At 41.0% G+C, this 19819-nt stretch overlaps 1 protein-coding gene across 1 annotated transcript in view; it reads right to left on the reverse strand.

Annotated features, from left to right (window-relative positions):
• Window positions 1-19367, reverse strand: part of fam222aa (family with sequence similarity 222 member Aa) — a 222325-nt gene extending 202958 nt beyond the window's left edge. Inside the window, exon 1 of the mRNA XM_063034602.1 lies at window positions 19125-19367. Within this exon, the coding sequence (XP_062890672.1) occupies window positions 19125-19240 (116 nt within the window). The 5' untranslated portion in view covers window positions 19241-19367. The remainder of the gene's footprint in view (window positions 1-19124) is intronic.
• Between the last annotated feature and the right edge of the window lie 452 nt (window positions 19368-19819).

Consider the following 19819-nt stretch of genomic DNA (forward strand, 5'->3'; position numbering starts at 1 on the left):
TGATGCGACCAGAACTGAGCACAGTACTCCAAGTGGGGTCTGACCAGTGTCCTACATAGCTGCAACATTACCTCTCAACTCCTAAGCTCAGTCCCATGATTGATGAAGGCCAATGCACTGTATGCCTTCTTAACCACAGAGTCAACCTGCGCAGCAGCTTTGAGTGTCCTATGGACTTGAACCCCAAGATCCCTCTGACCCTCCACATTGCCAAGAGTCTTACCATTAATACTATATTCTGCCATCATATTTGACCTACCAAAATGAACCACTTCACACTTATCTGGGTTGAACTCCATCTGCCACTTTTCAGCCCAGTTTTGCATCCTGTCAATGTCCCACTGTAACCTCTGACAGCCCTCCACACTATCCACAACACCCCCAACCTTTGTGTCATCAGCAATTTACTAACTCATCCCTCCGCTTCCTCATTCAGGTCATGTATGAAAATCTCGAAGAGTAAGGGTCCCAGAACAGATCCCTGAGGCACTCCACTGGTCACCGACCTCCATGCAGAATATGACCATGCAGAAAAAAATTATAGCTGGAAGCTTAATGTCCAAGGATACACTTTGTATCGAAAGGACAGGCGACAGAGGGGGTGGCATTGCTCTGTTGGTAAAAAATTTAATTAAATCATTAGAAAGAGGTGACACGGTCGGAAGATGTTAAATCATTGTGGATAGAGCTAAGGAACTGCAAGGGTAAAAGGACCCTGATGAGAGTTGTATAGAGGCCCCCAAACAGTAGTAAGGATGTGGCCTACAAATTACAATGGGAAATAGAAAATGTATGTTAAAAGGGCAATGTTGCAACATTCACGAGGGACTTCAATATGCAGGTAGATTGGGAAAATCAGATTCCAGGATGGTGAATTTCTGGAATGCCTACAAAATGCCTTTTTAGAGCAGCTCATGGTTGAGCCCACTAGGGGATCAGCTATTCTGGACTGGGCATTGTGCAATGAACCAGAATTTACTAGAGAGTTTAAGGTAAAAGAACCCTAAGGGGAAAAGTGATCATAATATGATTGAATTCACCTTGAAATTTGAGAATGAGAACTTAAATCCAGATGTATCAATATTACAGTGGAGTAAAGGGAATTACAGAGGCTTGAGAGAGGGGTTGCCAGAATTGAGTGGAAAAAAACACTGGCAGGGATGATGGCAGAGCAGTAATTGCTCGAATTTCTAGAAGCAATTCGGAAGACCCAGGATATATTCATCCCAAAGAGGAAGAGGTATTCTAAAGGAAAGGTGGCTAACAACAAAAGTCAAAGCCAACATAAAAGCAAAAGAGAGGGTATATAATAGAACAAAAGTTAGTGGGAAGTTCAAGGATTGGAAAGCTTTTAAAGACCAACAGAAGACAACTAAAAAGCCATTAAGAAGTTAAAGATGGAATATGAAAGTAAGCTAGCCATCTATCTATTAAAGAAGTTATAGTAAGAAAGTAAGCTACTATTAAAGAAGATACCAAAAGTTTCTTCAGATACATAAAGTGTGAAAGAGAGGCAGGAGTGGATATCAGACCGATGGAGAGGTAGTAATGGGGGACATAAAAATGGCGGACGAACTGAATAAGTCTTGCATCAGTCTTCACTGTGGAAGACACTAGCAGTATGGTGAAAGTTCCAGGTGCCAGAGGTCGTGAAGTGTGTGAAGTTACCATAACTACAGAGAAGGTTCTTTGGAAACTGAAAGGTTTGAATGTAGATGTCACTTGTACCAGATGGTATACACCCCAGGGTTTTGAAAGAGGTAGCTGAACAGATTGTGGAGGCATTAGCACTGATTTTTCAAAAAGCCCTAGATCCTAGAATGGTTATGGAAGACTGGAAATTTGCAAATACCACTTTACTCTTCAAGAAGGGAGAGAGGCAGAAGAAAGGAAAGTATAGTTTGACCTCAATGGTTGGGAAGATGTTGGAATTAATTATTAAGGATGAGGTCTTCGGGTATTTGGAGGCACATGATAAAATAGGCCCTAGTCGACATGGTTTCCTCAAGAGAAAATCTTGCCTGACAAATCTGTTGGAATTCTTTGAAGAAATAACAAACAGGATAGGCAAAAGAGAATTGGTTGATGTTGTGTATTTGGATTTTCAGAAGGTTTTTGACAAGGTGCCCGCATGAGGCTGCTTAACAAGCTACAGACCCATGGTATTAATGGGAAGATTCTAGTATGGGTAAAGCAGGGGCTGATTGGCAGGAGGCAAAGAGTGGGAATAAAGGAAGCCTTTTCTGGTTGGCTACCAGTGACTAGTGATGTTCCACAGGCTTTGTGTTGGGACCGATATTTTTTATGTTATATGTCATGATTTGGATGATTGAATTGATGACTTTGTTGCAAAGTTTGCAAACGACATGAAGATAAGTGGAGGGGCAGCTACTTCTGAGGAAGTATAGAGGCTGCAGAAGAATTTAGACAGATTAGAAGAATTGGCAAAGAAATAGCAGATGGAATACAGTATTGGGTACTGTATGGCCATGTACTTTGGTAGAATAAATGAAAGGGCCGACTGTTTTCTAAATGGACAGAAAATACAAAAATCCGAGGTGCTTGGAAGTCCTTGTGCAGGGTTCCCTGAAGGATAATTTGCAGGTTGGTGAGGAAGGCAAATGCAATGTTCACATTCATTTCAAGAGGACTAGAATATAAAGAAAGTATGTAATGATGAGACTTTTTAAAGCACTGGTGAGGCTTCAGTTGAAGTATTGTGAGCAGTTCTGTCCACTTATCTTTGAAAAATGTGATGAAACTGGAGAGGGTCCAAAGGAGGTTCACGAAAATGATTCCAGGTTTGAATGCACAAACGAGAAAATCTGCAAATGCTAGAAATTCAAGCAACACGCACAAAATGCTGGTGGAATGCAGTAGGCCTGACAGCATCCATAGGAAGAAGCACAGTTGACGTTTTGGGCCGAGACCCTTCGTCAAGACTAACTGAGAGAAGAGATAGTAAGAGATTTGAAAGAGGGAGGGGGAGGGGGAGATCCAAAATGATAGGAGAAGACAGGAGGGGGAGGAATGGAGCCAGGAGCTGGAAAGTTGATTGGCTAAAGGGAAACATAGCTGGAGACACGGGAGTAAGAAAGGGGGAGGAGAGCACCAGTGGAAGATGGAGAGCAGGCAAGGAGTGATTATGAGTGGGAAAGAGAGAGAGAGAAAAAAGCGGGGGAGGGGGAATAATAAATAAATAAATAAAATAGGGGATGGGGTAAAGCTGAAATAATGGGTCTACCTGGATAGGCAGGTTTGTGGATCTTAGGTAGGAGGTAGAAACGGGAAGTGCGCGGAAACATTGGGTCTACCTGGACAGGCAGATGGGGATTACCAATCAATGATCAGTAAGACCAAAGGGCTGATTGTGGACTTCCCAAAGTGTAGAAAGTGAGGGATCGGAAGTGGAGAGAGTGAGCAATTTCAAATTCCTGGGTGTCAGTATCTCTGAGGACCTAAACTGGTCATGACATATTGATGCAGTTATAAAGAAGGCAAGACAGTGGCTATATTTCATTGGGACTTTGAGGAGATTTGGTTTGTCATCTAAAACACTCAAAAACCTTTACAGATGTACCATGGAGAGCATTCTGACTATCTGTATCACTGTCTGCTATGGGGGGGGGGTGGAGGGAGGGGCAGGTTGGCTACTGCTCAGGATCAACGTAAGTTGCAGAAAGTTGTAAAATTGGTCAGCCCCCATCATGGGTACTCGCCTCTGAGGTACCCAAGACATCTTCAAGGAGCAGTACCACAGGAAAGTGGACCCTCACCACCAAGGACATGCCCTCTTCTCATTTTTGCCATCAGGAAGGCAGTACAGAAACCTGAAGGCACACACTCAGTGCTTCAGGAACAGTTTCTTCCCCTCTGCCATCCAATTTCTAAATGGGCAGTGAACTATGACACTACCTCACTACATTTTAGAAAATTTATTTTCTGTTCTTGCACTCCTTATTTTAATGTAACTATTTAATATACATACATATATATAAACTGTAATTCAGTATTTTTCTATATTTATGATAAATTGCATTGTACAGCTGCTGCAAAGTTAACAACTTTCAGAACATATGCCAGTGTTATCAAACCTGATGCTTTTTCTGAGAAGCTAGGATTTGATTGTAGGACCTTCCTTGCTAGTATGGTTCAGTTTTGCAATATGTATACCAACTTGAAGTATCACGTTTGGGTACAATGTTCCTTTAACTTAACCTATACACAATGCTGGTGACGCAGTTTGCATAATGATAATTTTATTTAGCTTTGTGTCTTCCATGTATGCACATTTGAATTCCATGACTATTACTAGAATTTTCCGTTGTCACAGTTGAATGATTTTTATGCTTAGAGCCAGTAGTTTTAAAATAAACAACTGTGTGTATAAAATGACTTTATGAAATACTGCAAAAATAATCTATAATTCCTCTAGCTGGATGGGGGATGAGAGGAGGCAAAACAAACTGGTCCCATTTGTCACACTCAGATGATTAGTTTTGCTCATAAATTGTAGTACATTCAGGAAAGGAAGATGCACAATACCAACAAGCATATCACCAAGGTTTTTAGAAACTAGAACATCTCTCAGCCAAAGGGTTGATAATTCAAATGACCCACCTTTTCATCATGTGTTTTTATCTTATTTTTGTTAAAATGTATCAAAATTGTATTTGTTTTGCAAAGCAACTAAATTAGTCTGAAGGCTGAATATGAAATATCCTTAGCCGTTTCATTACTGATCTAAGGATTACCATCTGTGGGATGTAGAGAGGACATCTCAACTATCTTGTCACATCTTATCCCTCTTTTTTGTCAGAGTACCAAAGAGCATTTACAGCATTCCAAACCACTAACATATGGAGCTGCTGACCTCTGTCATATCAAAAAAGAGTGACATTTGCCCCTTGAAGTAATGATACGATTTCTTTGTGGAAGCCAGAGCTGTGTACACAGTATAAGAAAATTCATACTTTCAAACACACTATGCCAGTTGTTTTAATTGACTGAACTTAAAAGGTTGTATTTTCCTTTAATTCCAGGTCCTCAAGTTTCAATTTAGCATATTCACAGAGTTTCATCAGCTTTTGAAACAAGAAAATTATTTACCTCTCTGGTGTGGAATAGAAATGATCTGATGAAAAATTCCAGCTGAAACACTGATTTATCTTTTATTGGAGAAGAGGAGAGGATACGGATCTGTCTACTGACCATTTTAATTAAAATATTCAGCAGCATTCTTTTATTTTCTTTTTATCTTTGCCATTAATATATTTTAATATTAGTCAAATGGACTCTGAATCCTGGAGCCATTCTTCAGTTTTTTAGCCTTATTTTCCTGTCCTCTTTATTGCCATATTGCTAAGGCTACACCAAATAGATAATATAGACCAGGAAATATGTAAAGATAATGCATATAATTATTTTATAATAATGAAGTCAAATTGAAGCAAAATCCTCTCTGAAAATTGAGTACTTTTTTACATTCTTTTTTTTGGATCTGGGTGTGTCCAGCAGAGCTGCCACTGAGACAATGTGAATTACTTTATTGAACACCTACATGAAAGTACTCTTATGGTGTCTTGGGTCTGGCGTTCCAGGATTTAGACTTAACGATAGCATTTTTCTAAGCTGGTGAACACTTGGAGGGGATATCTGTAAGCTTGAAAGACACAGAGAAAATTTACAAGGACGTTGCCTGGACTTGAGGACCTGAGTTATAGGGAAAGGTTAAATAGTCTTGGACTTTATTCACTAAAGTGCACGAGAAAGAGGGGAGATGTTATATACTAAATTATGAGGGTTATAGCTTTTTCCCCTCAGGTTGGATGAGATTAGAGCTAGAGGTTTTAGGGTGAAAGGTGAAATATTTAATGAGGGACTTCTTCACTCAGAGGGTGGTGTAAATGTGGAACGAGCTACCAGCGGATGTGGTAGATGTGAGTTCAAATGCAAACTTTAAAAGAAATTTGGATAGGTACATGGATGTGAGGGGATTGGAGGGTTATGGTCCAGGTGCAGTTAGATGGGGCGAGACAGAAAATTAGGCCAGCACAGTCTAGATGGGCTGGAGGGCCTGCTTCTGTGCTGTAGTGCCAATAGTTGCCAGTATTGTACCAGCTTGGCTAAGAGCAGCAGCGAGTTCAGGAGTGTATGTGCTACAGCTAAAATGTTGTATGACCCTGTAGCCTCTTCATGATATCACAGGAAGTGAATTGGTTTAGTTCAAAACTAAAACATATGTTTTGGTTAGGATCTCAAGAGGAAGGCCAGATGGATCATCTATTCAATATTATTCTAAGGTGAAAGGGGAAGCAAATAATAAAGAACACAGTAAAGAAACTGGAGGATGCAGAAAGACAAGTTAAATATTAAATTAGTGATTTGGATTCTCTTGTAATAAAGCTACTCTTGTAACATGAACAACTTGTTGAGCCCTTGGAGACTACAATTTTTGCTTAAAAATATCAAATATGATTATTTAAATACAAGCTATTCTTCAGATGCTGGAAATCCAGACACAAAATGCTGGAAGAACTCAGCAAGTCAGGCAGCAGCTATGCAAATGAATAAACAGCCGAAGTTTCAGGCCGGGACCCTCCATCAGGACTCTCCGCTGGACTGCAGTACTGGCTGCAGCGATGCCTGGCTTTGTGCCCGTGATCTCGCAATGTTCACTCGGCTTTGCAATGACCTGTGACTGTTGCCCGTGTCCCGTTCTGATGCTATTTGCTTGTTTGTGTGATTGTTTTTTTTTTCTCTCTCTCTGCGCATTGGGTGTTTGATGGGTTTTTTTGTGGGTTCTTTTTGAGGTTTCTGTATCTTGCGGCTTCCTGTAAGAGGAATCTCAAAGTTGTGTGTACGTGCTTTGATAATAAATGTACTTTGAACTTACGGCTTTGAAAGGAATATGTTGATTATTTGATTTGATATTGTCTCCTGAATACATAAATTGGTGTCATTAACAATATGTATTGGAAATATTTAGATGATCTCCTACACTTTGCTTACAGCATGCATTTTATTTTACAACAGCAGTGGTATTATACCATATACTCTATTACTAAACTCAATAAACATATTCTTTCAAATCAAAATTCTTTATTTGTAAACATGGTAAAACATCACTAAATGACAAATGCTGTTTGGTCGCAAAATTTGTAGATTGAAATGTATTTGACAATTTAAGCTTGTAACTGCAGACAGAACACTTAAGGCTTTTGTAACAATTTGTGATGGCAGTCTGACAAAATTTTAATATACCAACCAATACTGGTGCTCCTACTAATATTAAGTCAAATGGAGAAGGCATTGTCCTGCTGCTAAAGTAAATCTGTATCCCTCAAGGCCACTCTCTAACTACTGTTCAATAAACACCAAGTCTCAACGTAATTGTCATTCAGACTGTGAGTCATAATTCTGGTTTTCCTTTTGGTGTGATAATTTAGAACTTACATTCTCCTGTGAAATGATAGCTTTTTCTCCTTATGTTTGTGCATATGAAGTGTAAGGCTGAAAGTTCAATGTAGAATCTGAAGGAAGTGCTTTCTCTGTGAATATTACTGGTATATATAAATATACAGGAAGGTACTCTCTATATAAATAGTATAATTGCGTGTTGCAGCAGTCAACTATTTACACCTCCAGATGATGGTGCTTCCATTTATCACTACCAGCTGCCCAATCAATGCTCAATGCTACTCAGAATCAGGTTTAATATCTCACCATATGTCGGGAAATTTGTTGTTATGCGGCAGCAGTTCATTGCGATACATAATAATAAAAATTGTGAATTACAGTATATGTGTGTGTGCGTGTGTGTAATAGTTAAATGAAATAAGTATTGCAAAAAAAGTAGTGAGTTAGTGTTCATGGGTTCAATGTTCATTCTGAAGAAGCTGTTTCTGAATCATTGAGTGTGTGTCTTCAGGCTCCTGTACCTCCTCCCTGATGATAGCAATGAGAAGAGAGCATGTCCTGGGTGATGAGGGTCCTTAATGATGGACGCCACCTTTTTGAGGCACTGCTCTTCGCAGGTGTCCCGGATGCTGGGGAGGCTAGTGCCCATGAGGGAGCTGACTGAGTTCACAACTTTTGGCAACTTATTTCAATCCTGTGAAGTGCCCTCCCCACCCACCCACCCATACCAGAAAGTGATGCAGCTGGCTAATTATCAATTAACTCCCTATGCTTTAACCTTTTAAAAAGATCGTTCTTCAATAATATATTTCATTTATTCATATTTTCCTGCCACAAATCAATTCAATCTTTTAGTTCTGCACTAGATACTTCTAGTTTCGATTCACTAGATAATTTCTATAGGACAAGTTCTACAGGGCATCTGCCACAGCACTTGGGAGCATAAGAAAACTTTAAAAGCATTCCATTATTCCATTCTGTTATCAGTGCATTACGTGCCTTTTATCAGATTTACATTTAACCTTGGAGGAAGTCTGTAAAGCGTCTAAGGGTATAATTATATATACTGTAAAGTAAAACAGAAATTGCTGGAAATACAAAATTAACTTTTCAGGTTTGAAGATTTTTCATCATGAATTATGTTTAGCACTATAGATGCCAGAACTCCTTTTTCCCCCCCAGGATTTTCTGTTTTATTTCAGATTTCCAGCATCTATAGTAAGTTGCTCCTTGATAATTACATTGGGAATTAGACAATTTGGCATGAATTTTCTCCAAGACCAAGAGAAGCAATGTTTAATTCAAATCAGACTGATGGAAAGGAGCCTTTTGTGGTTCTAAGTATCCCACTGTAACACACAGTATGTACTGTATTCAATCCTTGGTGACAGGATAAATCATAGTTTGGCTCACGTTGACTGTCTCAATCAGAAATATTATTGCCATGTAGGAATTTCCATTATAAATATCACATTGGAGCGGGACAGAGAGTCATCATTTTTATTTACCAACTTCCTTCACTTTCCCAAATGTATTGACTTGTTCCTGAGGTATTGCATTCTTCAGGATTTCAGTCGGGAGAATTTACATAAGGAGAAATTATGCACTGTTAAAGAGGAAATAAGCTGCAGGGGCTGAATAATCTTTCATTGTTAAATTCTTAAAGTTAAGAGTTAAATTAGTTGATACAAGCCGGCTGATTTAGCACTAATCATTCTCTTTCAAACTTGGCACATTCTTGATTTGTACAGCCTGGCTAATTATTACAAGAAGTCATTGAAACATCAAGTGAGCTAGGAATGCCCTTCTGAAATAGTGGTTATATAGAAGATGATGTTAAATTATCTGTACAGTACATCTCAACTATGTCACACAGTAATGGGAATGGTTGTTATTGAAACGGGGTGCCAAAAGGGGAACAGTGTTCAATTTGGAAAAACATGGGTAGGGTAAGCAGGCAGAATCTTTTCTCCCAGGGAAGAAATATCAAATAATGAGATCATAACTCTAAGGTGAGAGGGGGAAAGTTTAATGGGATGTGCAGGGCAAGTTTTTTTTAAAACAAGGAGAGTGGTTGATGTCTGGAACTCATTGGCAGGGGTGGTAGTGGAGGCAGATAAGTTAGTTCAAGCGTCTTTTAGATAGATACAATGAATACACAGAGAATGAAGGGATATGGACCGTGGAAGCAGAAGGGATTAGATTAATTTGTCATAATCTTTAATGCAGACATTGTGGGCTGAAGGTTCATTTCCCCTGCTGTACTGTTCAATGTTCTTGGCACAGAATTTCCTTACCTTAGAGCAGGGGTTCCCAATCTTTTTTATTCCAAGGACCAATACCATTAAACAAGGGGTCTGTGGTCCCCAGGTGGGGAGCCCCTGTCTTAGGGGAACAAATTCATGTACATAGAATGGAGGTATGGTGGTACCATGGATAAAATGCAGCATCCATCTGTTCCACTAGTACCAGAGATACAAGGATTTTACTTAAAATAAATCAGAGAAGTTGAACATTAATGTGTGAAGAACTTCACCTAAGCACATGAAAGAGCAAACAATGAACAATAATTTAAACTAGTCAATGAATTGGTAACAAGAGAACATAATTTTAGTTGTTATGACAATATAAAAAAGGATGTTAAAGAATTTTAAAAATCAGAATATGGAGTATATTTTTGTAAGGAGCTGGAAAGTCTAGTTAAATCACATTTAACAATGAGTAAGACCTGTGCTTAAGGAAGTAATTCAGAAAGTGAGAGAATAGGGGATACAATATCTGGAATCGAGTCTGTTTAGTTACCACGGGTACAAAGGATCAAATAGCAAATTAAAAACTGACAGCAGAATTCATATATCTCGGTAAATAACAATACACTTAGATCATTGAATAGTTAATAAATATTCATCATGAGCTCTGCCATGTATGGGGAAAGAAGTTAAAAATTATTGGAAATGTAACCTATTGACATGGAATACAACCATCAATGACCTTTGAAATATTCAGAATAATCGACTCATTAATGACTCTAAAATGCCATACATAATGTTCAGTTGAGCCTACAATGTTATTATTCAGCAAAGAAAAGTGTGTGGAGGAGGAAATCTCCTGGCAGATGTGAAAAACAGCAGCCCTATGTGGAGTAAAGATTACATAATTTGAACGTTTCCATTTGTTCTGTAGATTAGCTGTACTCCAGTAGATTTGAAATTAATGTATAGTATGGTGGCAAGAAAGATTGAGAAACTGTGTTCAACCATTGGGAGTCTTAAAGCATCCAACATAGTTGTTGTGAAGTCCACAATAGTTAGTGCCTGTGAGAAGACTTCTGGACTCTCTATCAAAAAAACAATAGGTATGATTTACTAACCAGAAAATCCAGGAACTAACTAACCAAAAATGCAAGATATTCCAGGATTGGGAAAACTGCTGTGTCTCAAAGGAAACATCTCTGCAGGCTCATGAAGACTGAAATCTAACAAAAACCATGTCATGATCCATGAATGCTGCACAGAAGGAGCACAGGGGATCCATTGATTTTTCATCTGATAACCACAACAGATATGGAGTCTTCAGGGCCTTAAAGACCACATATAGCTGAAGCGTCTATAGTCCCACCCTGAAGAATACTAGGAACAGAAGAAAACTCAAGGACAGAGAAGCAGTCCCAGTTCACTTGAGGAAGGGCTTTGAAGAACTTCTGAGATTTTATCCTCAATTTGAATCTTCTTCACTTAATTCCACAAGAGAACATTCAGTACAACCTTGCTACCACTCCAGATGAACAAACAGATGAAAAGATTTCACGGCAACCGAAAAATGCCAAGGCCACCAGGCAGATGGATGCCTGGAGAAGTTTTAATACATGACAGATATTCACAAATTCACAGCCTCACCTTCCACATTTGGGAAGCAGAGGAACATACAAGGGAACCTCAGAAATGTAATTAGTACAACCATTGTCAAGAAAGGAGACAAATCCAATTGCAGAAGTACAGGAGGAAAAGTCAACATGAGCATCCTCCTCGGTCGCCTTCTAATGCAGGAGTAGCTCCCCACATCACAATGCAGCTTCCATCTACTCTGTGCAGCATGCAACACCAACCACAAACATGGCCTTACAAAATCCCTTGGTCTCTTAGATGTCTTGTGTGCTGGATAAATAAGAAGAAACTCAGAGCTCAGTAATGTCTATGCATTGTGCAGTCTGGAGACCTCCATTTTGCAGATACAGCCAACCTTAGGTACAATCTAATACTATTATAAACTGAGCCGACATAGCGATTATAAACGCAAGAGATCCTGCCAATGCTGAAATCTTGAGCAACACACACAAAATACTGGATAAAAAAGCAAATCAGGCAGCATCCATGGAGGAGAATAAACAGTCGAGATTTGGGGTCGATATCCTTCACCAGGACCGGAAAGGAAAGGGGCAGAAACCAGAATAAGAAGCTGGAAGGAGGGGAAGAAGTACAAGCCGGCAGGTGATAGGTGAAACCAGGTGAAGGGAAAGTGGGTTGGCGGTAGAGGGATGATGAGGTAAGAAGCTGGGAGGCGATAGTAGGAAGAGGTAAAGGGCAGATGAAGTAGGAGGACCATGGAAGAAAGGGAAAGTGGAGGGACACCAGAGGGAAGCGATGGGTAGATGAGGGGAAAAGAGAGGGGCACCAAAATGGGAAATGGAAAAAGAGGAAGGGAGGGGGGCAAAAATTACCGGAAGTTAGAGAAATCTATGTTCATGGCATCAGGTAGGAGGCTACCCAGATGGAATATAAGGTGTTGCTCCTCTAACATGAGTTTGGTCTCATCATGGCAGTAGAGGAGACCATGGATGAACATGCCAGTATGGGAATGGGAAGTTGAATTTAAATGACTTCACAATTTGTTTCTACTCCCTCGTTGTGGAGAGTAATTACCAAGGTTCTTACTTCTGATGCTGTTTCTGTGACTAACAGGGGAATACATTTATGATTTGACTTTAAAATTTAGGATTAGAATGAGGAATTCACTACCACAATCCTCACAGAAGTAGGGTTCATAAGCCACTGAAATTAATTTTGAAAAAGGAGAGTGGAGAAAGTAGACCAGGCTTGGTTGCTGATGTGAATTAAAACACTGACACACATTTGGCAACCTGAATGACAGTTTTCAATCCTGAAATGCCCTATATTCTGACGAAGGGTCTCGGCCTGAAACGTCGACTGTACCTCTTCCTATAGATGCTGCCTGGCCTGCTGTGTTTACCAACATTTTTTGTGTGTGTTGCTTGAATTTCCAGCTTCCGCAAATTTCCTCATGTATGCCCTATCTTCTGTTTCTTTTCGTACCAATTCAAAAACTACCAAAACTAGTCAATAACTCCAAAAAACTGGCAGATTCTAAATGGTTGACAACTGCAGTCTGCTTCTGATTATGAACCAGGAGTTACATGGGCTTTGTAACGAGAGGTTAACCCATCATTTCTTACTTCAGTCAGAACTATTCAAACCCAAGTATCTGAGAACCTCAAAAGGGAATATAAACATTGAAGGCATTTCTACAGATAAGAGGCATTGCTCTCCGAGGAAACCTCAGGTTTTTTTCATATCGTGCATTCCAGCTAATTTGACCAACTTTCAAATGTTGAAATTGTAAATTGAAAAAATATTAACAAAGCACTTTTCTAAATCTACTCCCTACACCTCAGTTCATAAGAGCAATTCACCCTTTCTAGACATCATTCAAAGTTCAAAATTCAAGTTCGAAGTACATTTGAATGAAGTTATCCTGTACTTTCCTACGCTACATTGACGACTGCGTTGGTGCTGCTTCCCGCGCCCATGTGGAACTCATTAACTTTATCAACTTTGTCTTCAACTTCCACCCTGTCCTCAAATTTACCTGGTCCATTTCCAACACCTCCCTCCCCTTTCTCAATCTCTCTGTCTCTATCTCTGGAGACAGATTATCTACTGATGACTATTATAAACCCACTGATTCTCACAGCTACCTGGACTATACCACTTTCCAACTTGTCACCTGTAAACATGCCATTCCCTTCTCCGACTCCACTGCATCTGCTTTCAGAAAGAGGCTTTTCATTTCAGAACTAAGGAGGTGTCCTCCTCCTTCCAAGAAAAGGGCTTCCCTTCCTCCACCATCAACTCTGTCCTCAACTGTATCTCTTCCATTTCGCGTAATTCTGTTCTCACCCATTTCTCCTGCCACTCTACCAGGGATATGGTTCCTCTTGTCCTCACCTACCACCCCACCAGCCTCTGCGTCCAGTGTGTAATTCTATGTAACTTTCCCAATCTCCAATGGGATCCCACCACCAAGCACATCTCCCACCCCCCCCCACTTTCTACCTCCGCAGGGATTTCCTTGTCCATTTGTCCCTCCCCACTGGATCTCCCTTCTGGCACTTATCCTTGCAAACGGAACAAGTCCTACACTTGCCCCTATACATCCTCCCTCACTACCATTCAGGGCTCCAATCAGTCCTTCCAGGTGATGCAACACTTCACCTGTGAGTCTGTTGGGGTCATCTACTGTATCTGGTGCTCCTGGTGTGGCCTCCTGTATATCGGTGAGACTTGACGTAGATTGGGAGACTGCTTCACCGAACACCTAAGCTCCATCGGCCAGAAAAAGCAAGATCTCCCAGTGGTCACCCATTTTAATTCTACTTCCCATTCCCATTCCAACATGCCTCCTCTAATGCTGCAATGAGGCCACACTCAGGTAGGAGGAGCAATACCTACCTGATCACATCTGTGTAGCCTCTAACCTGATGGCATGAATATCGCTTTCTCAAACTTCTGGTAATGCACCTCCCCCCCATTTCTCTATTCTCTAGTCTTGTTTCCCTCTGTCACCTCATCTCCTTACCTGACCATCACCTCCCTCTGGTGCTCCTCCGCATTTTCTTTCTTCCATAGCCTTTCGTCCTCTCCTATCAGTTTCCTCCTTCTTCAGACCTTTATTTCTTTCGCCAATCAACTTCCCAGTTCTTTACTTCACCCTTGCCCCTCCTAGTTTCACCTATCACCTTGTGTTTCTCCCTCCCCTCCCCCCACTTTCTTACTCTGACTCCTCATCCTCTTTATCCAGTTCTGCTGAAGGGTTTGGGTGCAAAATGTCGACTGTATTCTTTTCCGTAGATGCTGCCCGGCCTGCTGAGTTCCTCCAGCATTTTGTGTGTGTTGCTTGGATTTTCAGCGTCTGCAGATTTTTCTTGTTGTGATTGGACTATACTTTCCAGACTCAATTTAAGCCTTAGGGTTATAGAGACACACAGAGTCATAGAGCACCTCAGCACAGAAACAGGGCCTTTGGCTCATATAGCCCATGCCGAAGTATTATTCTACCTACTCCCACTGAGCTGACCCTGGACCATAAATCTCCATACCCCTCCCAACCACGTACCTATCCAAACTTCTCTTAAATCAAACCTGCATCCATCACATTGGCTGGTAGTTCATTCCGCACTCTCACCACTTTCTGTGTGAAGAAGTTCCCCCTCATGCTCCCTTTAAACATTTCACCTTTCACCCAACCCATGACCTTTAGTTCTAGTCTCACCCAACCTCTGTGGGAAAAGCCTGCCTGCACTTACCCTTTCCTTATCTCATGTAATTTCCCATCTTTTCATTCCCCCAATGCAATTCCTCTTTCACCCACAAGTCAGTCTGTAATTTTACTTGCAACTCACCTGGCAAACCCTTCTACATCCTCCTGTTCCTCTCTAAACTCCACTCCCTATCTGCACTTCCCTTAATTCTATTGGCTTTAACATCCACCCTCTTTTTCTTTCCAACACTGCAATCCATTGTCCTTCAGTTTAGTCTCTCCTCCTTCAGAATCAGAATCAGCTTTAATATAAATTAAAATAGTTAAATAAATAGCTCAAAAGCAGAAATAAAAATGTAGTGATAAGCGTGTTCATGGGTTCAATGTCCATTCAGAAATCAGATGGCAGAGAGGAAGAAGCTGTTCCTGAATCACAGAGTTTGTACCTTCAAGCTTCTGTACCTCTTCCTGACAGTAACAATGAGAAGGGACATGTCCTGGGTGGTGGGGATCTTTAATGACAGATGCCACCTTACTGAGGCACCGCTGCTTGAAAGATGTCTTGGAAACTACAGGGGTTATTACCCGCGATGGAGCTGACTAATTTTACAACTTTCTGCAACTTGCTTTGATCCTGTGCAGTAACCCCGCCCCCCATACTAGATCATGATGCAGCCAGTCAGGATGCTCTCCAACGATACATCTGTAGAAGTTTTCAAGTAAAAACCAAATCTCGTCAAACTCCAAATGAAATATGGCTGCTGGCTTGCCTTCTTTATAACTGCATCAATATGTTGGGACCAGGTTAGCACTGTTCCTCAGCATTATTCTCAGCAAGTTACTTCCTTCAGAGCCATGAGTGATTCTATTGATTCAATACTGTGACCTTCCATTTACACAAGGATTCCCACCAGCAGGCTATTGGATATGGAATCACTTCCATTAACAGCAGGGTCCAAGTTCAAACTGATTTTTGTCAGCAGACACTGATATGCGAGCATGGTGTCCAAACCACTGGTATAAGCACAAATAAAATGTAAGTAACAGTTGGATGCGCAGCCACCTTTCACTCCACGATTCAGTATCACAACAGATCATTTACCGCAGGTTCATTTTATCTTCCCGATCCAATCATTATATAATTCCTGTTTTTAAATCCATAGTGGCTGATTAAATAATGCTTCCCATATTTCTTCCAAGAGTCTACTGATGCTTGTTGTCTACGTTTCCAAGCCATTATGGGGCAAATATCAGAAAACAGTGAAACTGTAATTCAGCAGTAAAAAATCTATCTTTGGGAAATAACTGGGGGAAATTTATTCACTCTTTTGAATTTCCCATGCTAAAGACAAAGTGCAATTACTAAGATAAAGAGTGCCAGTTACTTGTAATTTAAAAGCTTTTATGTAAATATATTATGATTGATTAGAATAATGGCTAAGGCCTTGCAAAGTTGATTGTCTGGGTTCCAGAAACTTCTTCCTTCTGCAGGTGCGCAGCATTTATGCAGTAAGTCAATGAGTGCATGGAGGTAGATTCCTGTTCACTATTGCACTCATGTGGGGTGAAATGTTCTTTAAAGATGTGCATGACGCTTGCTACGAAACAAGGCTTTGCCTGGAAAAATGATAGTGTTACAGAGACTAGTTTAGCTGTTGTGTTAGCCAGGTATAATGACATCAGAAAGTGTGGTGCTGAGTCACATAAAACAAACCTCATGTTCAATCTCTAACTCTGCTACATTTACTGATTTAAGCCATTGCATTGCTATTTACAGTCACCCTACGTCTGATGAGTTAGGGAAGGGAAGAGAAGGAACAATCAGCGAGGATACCAGCTTCTGGGTATTCATCAATAATCATTGCTGGAAAGGATGTATTTATAGATGAGTACAATGCTGAAAACCCTGACTAGCCTGACAATATTCACTGTCCCAAATTCATAGATTTCAATAAATGTCCATTGGATTCTAAACAACATGGAGGCAAGAAGCTGAGACTGCTGTCTTTTACCAGGATGTTTCTCACCCCATTTGCCAGGCTGAGCTCACTCTGGGACTTTCCACCAATTATCATCATGTGCCATTATTCAACACAGGAGTTCCCAGCCCTTTTTATGCCATGGACCAATACCATTTAGCAAGGGGTCTGTGGGCCCCAGGTTAGGAACACCTGATTTAACACAAAACTTGCCTTCTGTGCTTGGCCACATTATGTAAATATCTCAGTTTTAGTCTTTCCTGTGTCATCTTCACAATCTGTTTTTTTTTCAGTTCAGAAGACAGCCATCCTGTTGTTAAACTAGTAGTAGCATGTAAATCCCCGAGAGTGTACTATTCCATAAAGAATATCAATCAAAATACTTTCCATAATACTACAAAATAACACCATGATCCTTGCAACACACACAAAATGCTGGAGGAACTCAGCAGGCCAGGCAGCATCTATGGAAAAATGTACAGATGACGTTTTGGGCCAAAACCCTTCAGCAGGACATGCCTACCCTGAAGAAGTTTAAATCTTCATTTTGTGTGTGTTGCTCGGATTTCCAGCATCTTCAGATTTTCTGTTGTTGACGATGATCCTTGTTCCAGTTCCATCGGAAGGCTCTCAGCTATGGTCATTCAGGATTACTAAACAAGAATTTTTACTGTATATTTTGCTGTTTTTTTTTGTCTACATTTTTTCCCAGGAAACCTTGACTCCTTGCTAAGAAGCAGCTCAAATGAGATTCAACTATATCTTTTCCATTCATTTCATTTTGGCTGGAGAACATTCACAACCGAACTCCATCTTTTATTCATTGGCCACAGTTTCTCAACTTCCAACCCCCTTCACCCCCCCCAAGAACCTGCCAGTCATCCTGGATCCATTAATCCCTTTGGGCTCCTGTCTCATCATTGTCTACCTGCCTATACTGGCTATTTTCCCTTTTCACCCTCAGTCCTAAGCAAGGTTTGGACCTGAACCGTTGGTAATTCCTTTCACCCCTAATAAATGCTGCTGGAGTTCTTCCTTCAGATTGTCCTTTGCTCCAGATTCCAGTATCTGCTGTCTCTTATATCTACAACATTCAAACTATTTTTCCTTCCAATCCACTACCAGTTTACTCAGAGATCACCCAAGCAGGAACCTTGCCCATTTCCCCTTAAATGTTAACGTTTCAGCTGAAATCATTGAACTTCGCACAGACTAGATGTCAGCCTCAACCCTTCAGTGAAATTAGTCATTGGGGAAACTAATGCTGACATCATTGCAAGCAGAGCTGTGTACCAGCTGATGACAGGATCTGTAGAATAGGGACACCATTTTTTATAGGGGCAAGTTATCAAGGTCAGAAATGCACAGCAGATTTTGATGTCAACCTGGAAGTCTCATAAACTGGAATATTCCCAGCCCAGGAAATAAGTTTGCAATCTATCATGTGGGTCACTGGGGAAACTACAGTCCGCAGGTGTCAACCACGAATAACTTACAATCTTTTTCCAGAGGTCAGACAGTCAGTAACTCCGGGCACAGCCAATCCCAGCCCAATCATCTCCTTCCTTTGCGTCTAATCTGCAAACCTCAGAGCTTCCACCACACCCCTCCAGCTGCCTCAGCAACCTCGGTCTCTTTCTATTCAGACGGAGAAAGATCCCAACGTGCTTGTGCAAAGTGAACTCTTTTCCCTGCCTTCGTTTACAGATTCAGGGATGGTGTTAACACACTAATCTTCTGTGATTGACTTTGTTAACCATTGAGAATATCATACCTTAGGGGAATCTATCTTCCCCGAGATCTGCTTCAGGGTCTATCGAGGCGGGAACCCTGACTGATTTCAAACGCATTGGCCTTGAGGCTCCACCAGCGGCGTGAAAACACGACAAGAGTCCCACTTATCATAGTCTTAAAATAACTACATAAAAGACCTTACAATAAATAAGATTTTTGGGATTTTGTGCTCCTGTTGGAGATATAAAATAAGATAAACGCGTTTCGCTTCTCGCGGTTAAATTTGCTGTGAGAATTTAGAATTAGTAATTGCCACAGGAGCGATGTTTACACCGAACGCACCCCAGTGTGAGTCGGTGTTGCCTGGTGGAATGGAACAATAACTGTGGGTAATAAAATGAGATGGAAAATAAAAGGTTACACTGTCTGTTACAGTACCTTCCTCTGCCTGTCACTATCATCTCGGTGCCCACTGAATGGAACGTGCTCCACAGCAACTCGTTCTCCTTAACCAGTCTGATTACTGGCACCATCCTGCCGGTTTCCAGATCCATGACACAGAAAATATTCTTTGCTCCAAAAATTATCTTTAGGAAAAGTTTCGACCGTAAAGTTGCTTGGCGATGAGTGCGCCAATCCTTCGGTTTGGAATCAGCAGCCGCACATCAGAACGGGAGTCTCAATATCACCATCAGGAAAGGAACCAATGCCGGACTTTTACCATTTCCACGCAGCTCTGCTGAACGTGTTAATCCCTCAGTAATTTTCATCCAAAGAGCGTTTTGTTTTAAATATTTCTATCTGTGTCTAGAGCCTCGACGGCCATCTAGATAACGCCTCGGTGAGATAAAGCTGCGCACTGTCTGGATACGGGCGTGATTTTTGTCAGTGATAGAGATGGTAAATTCACTGTCAAAGACGAGGCCAGCGGTCACATTCTGATCCTCGGTGTAAGTGCTGATGCCGCGGTGTGCCTCTTCCGTCTGGAAGCTGCTGTCGTCTCCCGTTGCTGCTTTATCTGACCCCTTGATCGCTTCGCTCGGCTGGCTGTCTGCGGGCAGATCCTGAGATTTCGGATCTCCTGCCTGTCCCCGGCTGCCAGCCTCTATCCGAACCGATCCGGTCTCGAATCG

The sequence above is a fragment of the Mobula hypostoma genome, chromosome 27 (assembly GCF_963921235.1).
Source record: "Mobula hypostoma chromosome 27, sMobHyp1.1, whole genome shotgun sequence".
NCBI classification, from domain to species: domain Eukaryota; kingdom Metazoa; phylum Chordata; class Chondrichthyes; order Myliobatiformes; family Myliobatidae; genus Mobula; species Mobula hypostoma.